Raw genomic sequence first — 14942 nt, 5'->3', positions numbered from 1 at the left:
TGGCCACTCTGACATTGCATCAAATTCTGGCAGAAAATTTAAAAGCCACAGACTTTTCATTTGTTCTTAAAAAAAACAAACATGATTTAAAGGTGTCCTGCATCACCTCACCCCCATCTCAGATTTCCCTGCCTATAATGTGACAGGCTTAATCCACTCTAAAAGGGCTCCTGTATATGCAAATTTCATCCACTTTCACCAAAAGTGGAAAACAATATTTTTAAAGCCATTTTTAGATTCCCTATTATAATTAATAGAATAACTACAGCTTTTCTTTACAGAGAGCAACTTGGAAATGAGAGCACAGAGTGACTCAGAAATGGATCAGCTTTAAAAAATAAAATAAAATGTGCAGATACAAGGCAATTTTTTGGTCCATGCAAAGACCTATATGGAACTGTGGCTACAAAGATCTAGTTATAGGTAGGTAGCCGTGTTGGTCTTCCGTAGTCAAAACAAATTTTAAAAAATCCTTCCAGTAGCACCTTAGAGATCAACTTTGTGGCTACAAAGAAAACATGTCAGGCTGGATACAAAAATGAACTGACATTCTAGTGTGTTATGTTCAGGGAGATTGATTGATTGATTTTCATTTTATGAAATGAATTTTGGATCACATATGTGTTCAAACACCACCTTGAAGCCAAAAGATACAAAGTCCAGGAGAACAATAACCCATGCTCCATGCATGCATCTTACTTGTGGCATCTTGTACATGCACAGTATATTTGCCATGTGGAAAGATAATTCATAGTTAGGTCCCCCAATGACTGCTACTGGAATGTTCTCAACATCACACTTGTAATTCGGGATGAAACTGCCCCTTCTAGAGAGTAGTTCCAATGAGGCTTGATAGGTCCGGCATGCTCTGAAATGGCTATCATAGATGTGGAATCCCAATGTGGCATTAGGTAAGATCTGGGGATTTTTGTTTATCTCTTTTATAGCAAATACCAAGGCCAGGATGTGTTGATAGAGCTGTGTCATTAGCCTGCAATGAGAGCTACAAACTGCATCAAAGGACATCTTCTACAGATCAGGATATCTATCTTTCTATATCTACCTATGAAATTGTGCAAAAATAGACCATATGGCCACTGCCCAGGGAAGTTTGTGGAAACGAAAGGATACAAACCTGGACTACCCTGCAAAAGCAGTGGTGAGATATCAGATCTGCCAGGGCTCCCCCCCCCCAGCTGGAACTCACCGGAACTCAGTTCCTGCACCTCTCAGGTGGGTGCCATTACCATTATAAGAGAACAAGGGAGTGTTCATGGTGAGTTCCAGCACCCCTTTTTTCTAGAAAAAAATAGCACTGATATCTGCCCCAAAACCTATGAGAGAGGAGGCTGGGGAGGAGGTCAAAGGCGAATATATTCCTTACATGTGTATGATATGGTTAAAGAAACACAAAACTGCTTACATACATCAAGTCAGCATCAGAGATGTCTTGGGATGGATGCATATCAAAGTTTATGGTATTTGGAAATATATAGATCTGTGACATAATGGCAGCAATTATATAGTCTCCAGACTGATAATATTGGTGAAGAATTGGAAGGGGGTCCCTGAGTGAACACTGAACAATAGAAACCTTGCATGACAGCTGGGGCAGCAACATTAACACCAGCACCATAGATAATACCATCTTGCAAGCAAATCACAGCACACAACAGTTCATCTTTCAAGCACCATCATTCAAGCTTTGCTCTGCTGATGCAAAGCTGGAACAGCGCGTTGCAAAGAATCAGAGATCAGACTGACAGAGGTCTCTGTTCCTATAGCAGCAGTTCTGAATGGCTCAAGGGTTATTAATAACATGATTCATAGTTTTGCATATGGCCACTGGAACTCCTTAGGGGTGGGGAAAAAATATAATAACTAATGTGATAATTATACAAGAGGTAATCTCCTGTTGTGGCTTGCAGATTCTCTGGAATGCTGCAAAAGAAAACAAGTTTATCACATCTCAGCCAAAGTTTCTTCTTGTCCTACTCAGATGAAAAGCAAGAATGAGGAAAGATCAATGTATACGTAATATTATGAATATTTATTTCTACGTAGCATTGTTCATATAGTAATCTGGAATAGGAAGAAGAATGTGGCTGAAAGGAACTCATAAAGCCACATTAATGTCTCACAACAAATGAAACTGATCTGTAGAAAACACAACTTGAAAAAAGAGACAATGCATATATAGGAGCCAGTGTGGTGTAGTGGTTAAGAGCGGTAGTCTCATAATCTGGGGAACCGGGTTCGATTCCCCGCTCCTCCACATGCAGCTGCTGGGTGACCTTGGGCCAGTCACACTTCTCTGAAGTCTCTCAGCCCCACTCACCTCACAGAGTGTTTGTTGTGGGGGAGGAAGGGAAAGGAGAATGTTAGCCGCTTTGAGACTCCTTAAAGGGAGTGAAAGGCGGGATATCAAATCCAAACTCTTCTTCTTCTTCTTTTGTAAACTAAGAAATCTTTAATAAATAATAAAAAAGAAATCTCCGAAGGAACCCAGATGGAAAACTTCATTGGTCACCGATTTTACATAAATGGAACTATTGAAAAGGGAGGTGGGGGAGAGACTATTCATGATTGCTTTCCTGGTAAAGTACAGTGGTACCTCTAGTTACGAACTTAATTTGTTCTGGAGGTTCATTCTTAACCTGAAGCTGTTCCTAACTAGAGGCGTGCTTTCACTAATGGGGCCTCTTGCTGCTGCTGTGTCGCCGGCCCCTGATTTCTGTTCTCATCCTGGGGCAAAGTTCTCAACTCGAGGTAACTCTTCCAGGTTAGCAGAGTTTGTAACCTGAAGCGTTTGTAACCTGAGGCACTACTATACAAGCCTTCCCTCTTTCCAATTTTTTTTTAAAAATCTGTGTTTTACTTTTCACTTCTCCCCTCTGATAATGGTTGGAAGCTGCCCAGTTGCTGTCCCAATCCTAGTGGATAAGGTGGTATCAGGGAAGGTTATAGAACTTCAGCAGTTCAAGAGGCATTGTCTTCAAAAAGCCTCAAAGAAAAAAATGGACAGTTCTGTGTTCATAACAATCAAACAGTGGTGAGGTCTTATGCATGAAACCTATGAAACTGTTGGTGGGATTTTTCACAACAATGTTCCATCCTGGATCCCTCATTTGATAGGGGAATGGAGGTAGGAATAGAGCCTGCAAGATCTGTAACAGAGAGTGCTGCATTGTATGAGATGTTGTATGGTTTGTGATATTAACTGCGAATCCAAACCATGTCTACTTAGAAGCAAGTGCTACTGAATTAAGTGGGGGTGACTCCCAGGTATGTGTGGTTAGTATTGTATCATATTTTTAGTAGTAGTAATAGTAATAGTTGGCACTTTGCTGATTAACTTGGGTTTCAATGAAATAATACATCATTTGGGGGTAACACATCTGATTCATGGAAGTATCAAGAGCACCATTGGGTAGATTAGTTCAAGTTGTGGAGGCATGATGTTGACAAGGTGCCTCAATTGAACAAGAATGACCTTCCACATATGCATTTGAACCTTGTCCCTTTGAAGGTCAAAACCAGCACCTTGATTTCAGGCAGGAAATAAATTAAGTACGGGGGACGAATGTATACAGTTGACTATTTGCCCCTTGTGAGCTGCCCACCCAGTCTCCATGTTAAAGTCTCACTGAGATACTTGATTTCTGATTAACAGGGCCACAAAGGATTCCCTCCCTCCAAACCTGTCAAGCTTCAGGGAATCCGATCCCTCCCATGGTGGCAGCCAAGAAGCAGATAAACAAGAAGAGCTCTTACCAAGTCTTTTATTCAATATTCACAGTGAAAGGCTTAGTAAAGGTGCCTCTATTTCAGTAATGGTGTTGCTCTGAGTAAAGCCCCACCCCCTCCATCTCTCATATTATATGTCATCCCTGTGTCGGCTGATCTGTGCTTTCTGCCTCTGTGCTTTCTGTTCTCCTACTCTCAACGCCTGCTGGGTCCTGGGAGGGGGGGGGGTCAGGAATGCTTTCTAAAGACAGTGAGTCTGTCAGCTGTCTCTTGCCTGGTGCTTCTTCTTCCTCTTGCAGTTCTCCCAATATTTCCCAGCTTCTCCCCTCTGTGGCTTCTGAACTATGACCTTCTGCAAACTACTATTGTAAATCTATACTGTCCTCCTCTTCTCAGGAAGATTCAGGAGGAGGGGAGGATGGTCTCCACCATTCCTCTTCAGTCTAGTCTCTAACAAAACCTCAATTAGTTACTGAATTGGTTTCCCCGGAAATGGCATTGGGCAAGATAAGCATAAAAGTGGAGCTATACGGGGATTGGGATGGAGGGTTAGCTATAGCCCACCAAAACTCAGGTTAGGGCTTAGCCTGACTGAAAGCTTGTTTCCCTGCAAATTCCATCCAATTATGCAGAAATGAATTTTTATTTTTATTTTTGGATTCCCCATTACAGTCAATGCAGCCAAAGAAATGAGATTTGGATTAATGAACCTGATTAATGAATCAAATAAAATTGCCCAGGCAGACACATTCTCTGGTGCAGTAACAGTGGTGAAAATAAGACAAATACTGGCGTTGGGTGAAAACAATCCAACTCTATTGACTACTGTGAAAGGTGGGGTTGGCATGGTACTGGGCCTAGGATCAAGCGCCTCATTCCACTAGCCCATGCTGATGGAATGACACTCTTGGGGAATCGCTGCAAATACTTTCTGAGATTTTATTATTTAAAACATCCTGGAATTTTTTCAAGCACAGGTGACCTTCTGATTGACCATTCATTGCTCAGGGTTTTGTGTGACATTGCTCAGGGTTTCATTGCTCAGGGTTTTGCTGGTGGAGGATTCCAGCAGCAACAGGGACCTCATCTATGAACTAATGGAATAACAGGCTCCCAAATAAGAAATTGACCCTTTTGGTCATTCTCAGAATAATCTGGAAGTGACCATAGCATAAGATGACTAAACACATCTTGGCAACCACCGGGCCAAAACTCTTATGATACTGTTTTCCTTAATCAGAGTACTTTTTGGGCAGACCAGCTACATGGGCTGCTGTATTGGCTTTGGGGAACAGTTTTGTTGGGTTCACGCATTCTGAGAAGAAGCAAAATGAATACAAGGAGATGTAGTCCAGTTATGATTTGCTACATCAAATAGACTTGTTCATGCTTTAATTCTTTCTTATGATAAGCTGTCCCCTGCTGTTTAACTCTGGCCTCACCAAAATGATATAACATTTGGGGAAGAAGATGCAGCCCAGTAACCCAAAACTAGAGGCCAAAATAGAAAAGATCTCCACAGCCACCATGTACTTTCCTTTGGTACTTAAGTAGGTCGGAACAAAGGACAGCCACACACTGCAAAAGACCAACATGCTGAAGGTGATGAACTTGGCTTCATTAAAACTGTCTGGTAACTTCCTGGCTAGGAAAGCCACAGTGAAACTGACAAGGGCCAGCATTCCCATGAAGCCTAGGACACAGTAGAACATGGTGACTGATCCTTCATTACATTGCAGTACAATTTCTTTAGTCACCGAGAGCTTGTCTAAATCAGGGAATGGGGGAGCAACTACCAGCCAGGCACCACAAATCATCATTTGAATGAGGAAACTGAAAATAACAATGGAGATGGCCAGATTTTCCCCCACCCATCTCCTCATTCTGGAGCCTGGCTTGGTAGCCATGAAAGCTAGAACCACTATAGTTGTTTTTGCTAAGATGCAAGACACTGCTACTGAGAAGATCACTGCAAAAGCAGTTTGTCGAAGGAGGCAGGTTATTCTTATGGGCTGGCCAATGAATAGTAAAGGACAAAGGAAGGAGAGAATGAGGGCTATAAGGAGAATGTAGGTGAGGGTCCGATTGTTGGCTTTCACGATGGGAGTCTCTTTGTGCTTGATGAAGATCCTAAGCACCAAAGCTGTAATGAAAGTCAATAAAAGAGCAAACGTGACCAAACTGATCCCCAGAGGTTCACTGTGAGACAGGAAACTTATATCTTTCGGAAGACATATATCCTGGCCAATGTTTGGGTACTGATCTTCGGGACATTGAACACAGTCATCCATGTCTGGAAAAAGAAATAAAGAAAACATATTAATTGTACACTTTTAAGAGTTAGTGGTGGTAGGAGGGAAGGTTTCCACAGTCCTTTTGCTTTATATTCTACTTTTCTATTTGACTCATCAAAGTGTCTGTTGGCCCACACAGACTAGGGCCCACTGCCCCCACCCTGCATCCCCCACACCTGACCATTCCTGACTCAATGTCTTATCTGTGGAAATAATGGAAATAACTGTGTACTTTGTAGACTATTTCAGTAGTTGGAATCAAATTAAATCTCAGCAGACTAGAATTGGTGGTTCCACACTTTCTGAAGCTGCAGCTGTTACTCAGCTCATTTTAACAGTGAATCTATGTGCATGGTAAAGGTGATCAGCTGTGGAGTGGAAAAGAAGAAAGATTTTGACAAGAAAGTTCTGGCTCATGGTATAAGTAGACCGAAACATTTGTTTTAATGATAGAAAGGCTCTGTTTCCTGGGCCTGGTGCTTGGTGCTTTAGCTGAGATGAGATCATGTACAGATAAAAGAATTCAAGACTCATTAGCAGCTCTGAGTGATTTTCTTGTATCTCCCTATGCCCTAGGAGACTTGGGATCACATTAACTCCGAAAACAATGGAAAACATTTTCTACAGGTGCTTAACCCATAATTTATTACTACAGAACTAATGTTGTTGACTTCTTTTTGTTATTAAAATGTCCACACTTTAATAAGCTGAAATATATTCATCATTCTGCTGATGTTTTAAAATACACTTTCTCAAACACATTTTAATCTCACCACCCCTGTTTGGTCACTACCATCTCACCCATACAGGCAAATTAAGAAACTCATTTTCAACAGCCTCACCATGCAGCTAATAACGGTAGTTTCACAAAAAAACTAGGTCTTGTGCCATTTTCTGTGGGTAAAGATAGCCACATTGTGAAGTTGTCTTTTCTTCCTAGATATTACACAATGCCACTTAACATTATTTCCCTTCTCTCTACTGAGGCTGTAGTATTTGTTTCAGTCAATTGCCAGTGGATCAGATTTAGATTTAGTCAAGCTTAGTGAAGATCCATTGAAATCAGTGGTACTTGTTTACGTGAATTCCTATGTATTCAAATGGATCTCTGGAAACATAACTAAATAGTGATACAGCAGTGTATAAAAAGCAGTTTGTAGTTAAATTATAATGTATTTCTAATCAATTACCAGTGAATTGGGGCAATGTTTTGAACATCAAGGAAATCAATGTAAAAAAACAGACACATTGATATACATAAACAGATCAAAATCAACTATGAAATAGGTGGCATACATACGTCAATATATAACATGTTTTAACCTTTCTTACCTTTCTGGTTGGAAATCTTTCCTTCTGGACATGGGAAGCAATCATAGCAACAAAATGGCTTCCCTTCCTTCTTTGTCCGACTATAACCTGAACGGCAATGATCATTACATATAGAAATGGGCTGGGTCTGTTCATAAATGGCAGAATATAATGTTTTAGGTAATATCGTGAACACTAGAGAGTATTGCAAATGCAGTGGGCTTTTAGATCCTCCACCATAACATATATATTTATATCTATATCTATCATCTATCTATCTATCTATCTATCTATCTATCTATCTATCTATCTATCATCTATCATCTATCACATCAGTTCTCGAACCAAATGGTGGTAATGGTTGATGTGGAGAGATAATGGTACTTACTTGTCCTGCCATCACTGGCATTGCTAAGTAGGTTTCACAAATGAAAAATGGGTTTTAGCTAACCAACCAACCAACCAACCAACCAACCCCGAAATAACAGTGAAAGAAGATGCCTAATATAATGGTAAAGGAGTTTCAGAGTGCTACCACTCTGAATGAATGATTCCTTGAAAGTGCAAAATGAACATTATGTGGCACATTAATATGTAACTACAACATGAATGTTCAGATTGAAAGCTGTAGTTCGAATAGGGCTCACTATATTTACAGAATATTGAGAAACAACCACATAGGGAACTATCTTCTTCCTGATCATTGGTCAAGTGATGGAATGAACCCTGAATAGTGCAGAGAACCCACCTGGTTAAATTGGTTGGGCCATACAATGGCATCCTCATGAATGGTGAATGATTTCTCCTGGGTACCCAGGGAGTCTATCTTCCCAATTTTGACTCTAAGAAAGGACTGATTTGGAAACGTGAGCCAGTTTATAATGTCAAAGCCAGCAATTAATTCACCATTTGGGTCAAAATGCACCTTTTCTCCTGCAGTGTTGTTAAATGAAATACTTCTGAGAATCTGATGGAGCTAAATAATGAAAATAAGAAGGAAGATACATATAAAAGTTCAAACTATGCTATCATAAAATGTGGTAAAAATGCATGCAATAGGAAGGCTTGGGATTACGATCTCTTGAAAGCTTTGTGCAAGCTAATGTTAGAAACAGGAAAAGGTCACATAAAATCCTACATCATGGAATATTGGCCACAACTGCACCACTACTTTAACTTCCACTGTTTTGGCTTACACTAAAGAGCCTTGCACATTGTAGGCTTATCAAGAGAGCTTTAGGTCTTTCTATCAAAATACCTCTACTACCTTTAGACTGCAGTGTCCATGATTTAAGTCTGTGGTATGGATGCAACTATTATGGGGTGATATATCATGGCTGGCAATGCTACTGATGGCAGTCCTGTTGCTGTTTCTAGTATGGGCAAAAATGAGGAGTTATACCCTCCTCTGCTTTTTCCAGTAAGGCACCTGGAGAAGGGCTTTGGTTTAGCAGTAGAGTCCATGCTTGAATGGGACTTGGGTGGCACTGTGGGTCAAACCACATAGCCTAGGACTTGATGATCGGAAGGTCAGCAGTTTGAATCTCTGCGATGGGGTGAGCTCCCGTTGCTCGGTCCCTGCTCCTGCCAACCTAGCAGTTCGAAAGCACATCAAAGTGCAAGTAGATAAGGTAAGGTAAACGGCGTTTCCATGCTCTGCTCTGGTTTGCCAGAAGCGGCTTAGTCATGCAGGGCACATGACCCGGAAGCTGTACGCCGGCTCCCTCGGCCAAAAAAGCGAGATGAGCGCCGCAACCCCAGAGTCGGTCACGACTGGACCTAATGGTCAGGGGTCCCTTTACCTTTACCTTTACATACTTGAATGCAGAAGGTTCCAGGTTCAATGCCAGGCATCTCTAAGTAGGCCCAGGAACAGTTTTTGCATGAAATCCTGGGGAGTTTCTGTCAGTCAGTGTAGACAATACTGATCTACATGGACCAGTGATCTGTATTTGATATAAGACAGGTTTCTATGCAATGACAGAAATGCTTAAGAAATTTTTGATATCCTAACCCCAATGTGGTTATATGCTTTTTAAAAAACAAAATATTTTTTTAAAAAAAACTCACTCTACACTAATAAATCCCAGAGTGAATTGCAATACACAATCAGACCTAAATTATATAGCTGAATAAAACAATAAAAGTCCAACAACTTGTTAATCCCATAGAAGGTTGAGAGAGCTTGCCCATTTCCCCACCCCCAAATATATGGAAGTATCTTCAGGATATTACCTGCCACGGTTGTTGATTTGCAAGCTCCCCTCTTACTCCCTTTGCCATTCCCCTGAGCTTGAATTGGGATGAATGTCTGATGTGCAAGGCATGTGCCACCGCATAGACTGCATTGTAGATATTGTAGCTATGGGCAGTCATTCTCATTTCAAAAACAGACACAGGAAGTGCCTCCATCTTCTCCTCCCCAGTGCAAATTTGCCTACCTATATTATCTGTAACAGAACTGGAGAATGAACAGTTAAATGACTCTTCCCAGAAGTCCTTGATAAAACCATCTTCTTTTTCTGTGATTGGGTTCTTGATCTGAAGGAACTTCTGGAAAGCTAACAGATTCACTGAGTGAAGGGAAAGGGAAAGAGAACCATGAAGGAAACTTATGTTCCAATTTCTTTGGAATGGAAATGATGTGATATCCATCTGGGCTGTTAGGAACCAGACTTTACCCTTGGTTCTTATTGGTACATGCTCAAAGTTTACAACCTGGGGCATCATTTTCATTACCATCATCGTCTGAATTTCCCCATGTACAACTACAACATTCGTAGTGCTTCCCAGAATAACATTGACACCGTGAAAGCCCTCCCCCACCATGTCTGTGACACCACTGGAAGATGTTAGCTTAGGTAAAGTTTCTATGAAGTCAAAGCAGATGCCACTCTGGGAAAACAGTGGAAGTACATTCTCTATAAAACCTTCTGTATTTTCATCAACCTCAGAAACCACTCCAATCCATGTCCACTGGAAATGCAGCAGTAACTTGATGATTCCTCTATATTGATGGTCTCCATTTGGAAACATCTGGTGGAAGAAAACTCCTTGAGATTGTTTATTCATGACTGGTGAAGAACCATATATGACCTAAAGGTTTTAAAAAAGAAGTGAGAGAGGAAAAGTTTTTATCAATATAAAACATTTGTTTGTGTGCATTTGTGTTCTCTGTGAATTTTTAGTGAGAGGCTTGCCATATTGTGGTGATTATACTCAAACATCCTTAGAAACCCAATCCATCCTTCAATGTTTATATTAGGAGGCATTAATGTGAATGAAGGCCAATCACATCTATCAGTGGGAGGCAATATAACATAAACATATGGCTGAACCACTACCATAATACTGCAGAGATGAGTAGATTCAATCCTGTAGGATACATTTTTGCCAGTACATTCCCTGGAGGGAACATATTTTATTTGAGTTGTGATTTCTAAGTAATATTTACATTTGCTTTCCAAACAACAAAACTGACCTCAAAACTGCTCACAATAATGACAGCATTAATTTTTTTAAAAAATATTGCAATCACTATTTCAGTGCAAACTCAAGTGATTCAAAATCTCAGAACTAGTTGCTTAGCAGCAACTCTGCAGGAGTGAATTCTCCAGTGATGAGTAGATGATACCATGATACCATCATGCTAGTCTCCCTATTCTCTTCATTTCTGACAGGGACCATGCTGGTTAAGTAGACCCTACAGACTGCAGGATTAAATTTCTCCTAAAATACAAAACCTGGATGCAAAATTTACCTAAGATGCACATTTCTGCAGAGCAATTTCATGAATACAATGCAATTGAAGGATATTTTTACAAATGTGAATTTTTTTATGCACACTTTACCTTAATCTGTGCTTTTTTGGACACATTATTTGACTGGAGAACTGCTTTGCAAAATCAAGAGAAGTGAGAATTTCAAAGAATGACTGCATTGCATGTATTGCTTCTGAAAGCGTGAATTTAGTGAAATTGAGGTGTGAATGTATTTAGATCTTACTTGCGGTATCTTGTAGGTAGACAGGATGGGTGCCATATGAAGACAGACATTAGAGTTAGGTCCCCCAATGACTGCTATTGGAGTGCTCTCAGCATCACATTTATAGTTAGGGATGGCCTTGGTCCTTCTTGAGAGAAGCTCCATTGAGGCTTCGTAGGTCCAGCTTGCACTGAAATGGCTGTTATAAATGTGGAAGCCCAGGGTGACGTTGGGCAAGATCTGGGGAGTTTCATTGATCTCCTTTACAGCAAATGCCAATGCCAGGATGTGCTGGTAGAGGTGAGTCAGCACCCTGTATTGAGAGTTAGATGCTGCATCAAGGTTCATCTGCTTCAGACCATAACATAGACCGCTTTTCAATTCAGTATCAGTTCAGATATTGTACAAAAACAGGTTGTAATCTAACATTTCACAGGCGTGTAAAAGTAAACTGGCTCATGAATCTATGATGTCTCTTAAAACCATCTCAACTTCCAGGACTTCTTAGAGAGTCTCTTAGTATATCTATAGAAGACATAATTCAATAAGGTGTTTTTATTTATTCTGGCCTCTAGGGAATCTGGATGAGGTGTTTTGTTTGTTTAATATCTGCCTGTCAAAAGTTACTTGTAGTCTGCATGTTCTTCATTCACACAGAATACACAGCCTAATAAGCAAATACCACTGTAGCATTTTTCTTTGGGTTTTTCTAAGAATGGGTTAAAAATTATGTAGGCTCACAGCAGCCACTATGGAGAAATTATCTTCATGCTCTAGTTTTAAGTATACCCTGTGGGTGTGTTTACTTTCTAATGTAAAATATGTTTCAAGCCTGTTTTGATGCCATGTGGATATCTGCATGCAAGACTCGACATCTGTATAAGCATTTGTTCTGGAAGCCAATATTTATCCTTGGTAAATGTTTAAAAAAATTAAATAAAGCTTGTAATAGAAAAATGAGTATTTGAAATGGGTAAATCAAAATATGAATTTAAATTCTTCGACTGACCTGTATAGACTAATGTGTGACCAAGCCAGCATTGCTATGAGTAGGGAAATCACTCCCTGTCTACTCTTCAAATGATTATTATCCCCAGCAGTGAACGTGCTTTCTTAATCAACTGCTTAGGCTTTAGTAAAGGGGGAAGGCTAAAAAATAATAATGGTTGAACTTGGCCAATGGTTTAGCAGTTTTGACTGCTGTGTTCTGTGAAATACAGTAAATCTTGCAAGATAAAATCTGATCTATTCCTTCACTAATTTGAGTAAGCAATGCCAATTAGTCAGGATATACCTTCATTTCACAGCAAATAAATGTATTTTACAAAGTGAAATGGAGAGAGCACAAATACTGTCTTTCCCAATACACTGTTTATTGCCATTTTGTGTTTACATAACCTCCAGAGAATGGGTTTAGATATCAGATTCCTGCCTGTATAAATGTAAGATCAAATGTGGTGGATGTTAAGAAATGAGGTCCAACTATTTCTCATTCCATTGGAGGCAAATCCAGGTGAAGGCAAATCCCAACAGGCAGGCTGGGTTGGCTGTAAATTTATTTATGATGTCCCCGCCTCCCTCCAAATCCAGCTACTTACATATGGTCATCTGAAAATTCCTGAGATGGGTGTTTTTCAAAGGTTAAGGTATCTGAAAATATGTAGATCTGAGAAATAATGCCGGCAATGATGAGATCTCCTGACTGATAATATTTGTGAAGAACAGGGACAGGTTCTCTGATGGAACATTGAGAAATATCCAGAAACGTGCACATCCCCTGCACCAACAGTAAGAGCACTAGCAACCGAAACACTACCATATTGAAAGGGATTCTTCATTTAGGCACAAGTTCACCTCATCTGTTACTGCCATTCCTGATATTCTGAGCAGCAAAGGCTAACTCGAATGGTCACTCACACAGCTGATTCAAAGTCAGACTGATCAATCTCTGTATGTCTATAGACCCAACTCTGTATAGTTGATGGTTATAAATAAGACCTTCCAGTCTTAGTTTCATTGTTTTTCATGTGGGCAGAGGAGGTCCCTAGGGAAGGGGAGAAGATGTAATTCTGAATAATTACAGGAGAGGTAATATTTTAAGGCAAACATATTTATCTCAGCCAAAGCCTTTTCTAAGTCCCTTCTTCTTTTCTTGTCTTTCATGTACCACTAGATTTTAGAAAGAAAATAGGAAACAGAAGGACTTTAAATCAATAAAAATGATTAATTATACTCACATGTTTCTGAAACGGTGATGTCTAATCCAAGTCATAACCAGAGAAGGCCCATTAAAATCAAGGGAGTTATGGATTTTCAAATGGGGTGAATGATGTAGTGCGTGGAACCTCCATTGTTCCCAAACGCCATGTAATAGCCCCAAAGATTAACAGAGCATTGGTCAGCTAAATCTGCATTCTTTAATTTTCTTTTGAGACTGTGACAAATTACAACTGATGTGATTTGTCTGCTAACTGGAAATCAGATTGTTAAGAATTTTCATTTTATATTACTTTTAACTCTTTGTCGCTTTCGTGGAAGTGCTGGCTGCAAAATGAAACCAAAATCTGTGGGAAACTGTGGGAAACAACAACAACTTATTTATACCCCACCTATCCTTTCCCACAATGCCCCTGAGATAGTGCTTGATTTTGACATATGCCCTTCCAAGTAAAGGCAAAGGTAAAGGACACCTAGATGGTTAAGTAAAACTTGGCTATGTGGTGCGGCGCTCATCTTGCTTCAGGCCGAGGGAGACAGTGTTTGTCCACAGACAGCTTTTTGGGTCGTGGCCAGCATGACTAAAGTGCTTCTGGCACAACTGGACGTCAGGATGAGTGATAGGGCTCATGGAAATGCTGTTCTACTTGCGCTGGTATGCTTTTGAACTGCTAGGTTGGCAGGAGCTGGGACTGAGGAACAGGAGCTCACCCATTACACGGATTCAAACTGCTGTCCTTACAATTGGCAAACCCAAGAAAACCGGTGGTTTAGACGACAGCCCCACCCGCTCCCTTGTTCCAAGTACAGCACAGTGGAGATAATGTGACATCTATGAAAATGTGCTTTTGCCTCTGTATTTCCAGTAATTGCTGCCCTAGAAAAAAATTGAAGACTCCACCTACCCACTTACCCCATAATCACTGAAATAAAAGGGGGTTCACTAAAATGAGGAGAGGAAGCTTTGAGTTTGTCCTGGTTTTTAGGCTTGAAGATAGTTTAAACACATCCACCCACAGCACAACCACTATTCTAGGTTAATGTGGATGGCTTCTTCAAACATCAAGGCCCAGTGCCTAGTCAGAAGCTGCCCATTTCCTTTCTCTCTCTTCTCTTTCCCTTTCCCATTCCACCACTTAATTCCTTACACAAAACTCAAAATAATTCAAAATACTCCACCCATCTGACTGGGTTGCCCCAGTCACTTTCGGCGGCTTCCAGCAAAATACAATAATTCATCAAATATTAAAACCTTCCCTAAACAGGGCTGCCTTCAGGTGTCTTCTAAAAGTCAGATAGTTGTTTATTTCTTTGACATCTGATGGTAGAGCATTCCACAGGGTGAATGTGCTCCTCCCTAAGAAGAGAGACACAAGTCTTCAAGGCAGA

The 14942-nt window shown here is 40.4% G+C and overlaps 1 protein-coding gene across 1 annotated transcript in view; it reads right to left on the bottom strand.

Annotated features, from left to right (window-relative positions):
• The window catches only part of LOC310692493 (uncharacterized protein), a gene marked incomplete at its 3' end in the record, with an annotated part of 30078 nt that extends 18692 nt beyond the window's left edge, over positions 1-11386 (bottom strand). The window contains exons 1-5 of the mRNA XM_083473439.1: positions 11204-11386; positions 9588-10448; positions 8101-8328; positions 7374-7500; positions 5418-6040 (exon numbers count right to left, since the gene is read on the bottom strand). Of these exons, the coding sequence (XP_083329565.1) occupies positions 5418-6040; positions 7374-7500; positions 8101-8328; positions 9588-10424 (1815 nt within the window). The 5' untranslated portion in view covers positions 10425-10448; positions 11204-11386. The remainder of the gene's footprint in view (positions 1-5417; positions 6041-7373; positions 7501-8100; positions 8329-9587; positions 10449-11203) is intronic.
• Between the last annotated feature and the right edge of the window lie 3556 nt (positions 11387-14942).

This window comes from Podarcis liolepis (assembly GCF_965112155.1).
Source record: "Podarcis liolepis genome assembly, chromosome: 13".
NCBI lineage: Eukaryota > Metazoa > Chordata > Lepidosauria > Squamata > Lacertidae > Podarcis > Podarcis liolepis.
This window is presented reverse-complemented; position numbering and strand designations above follow the sequence as displayed.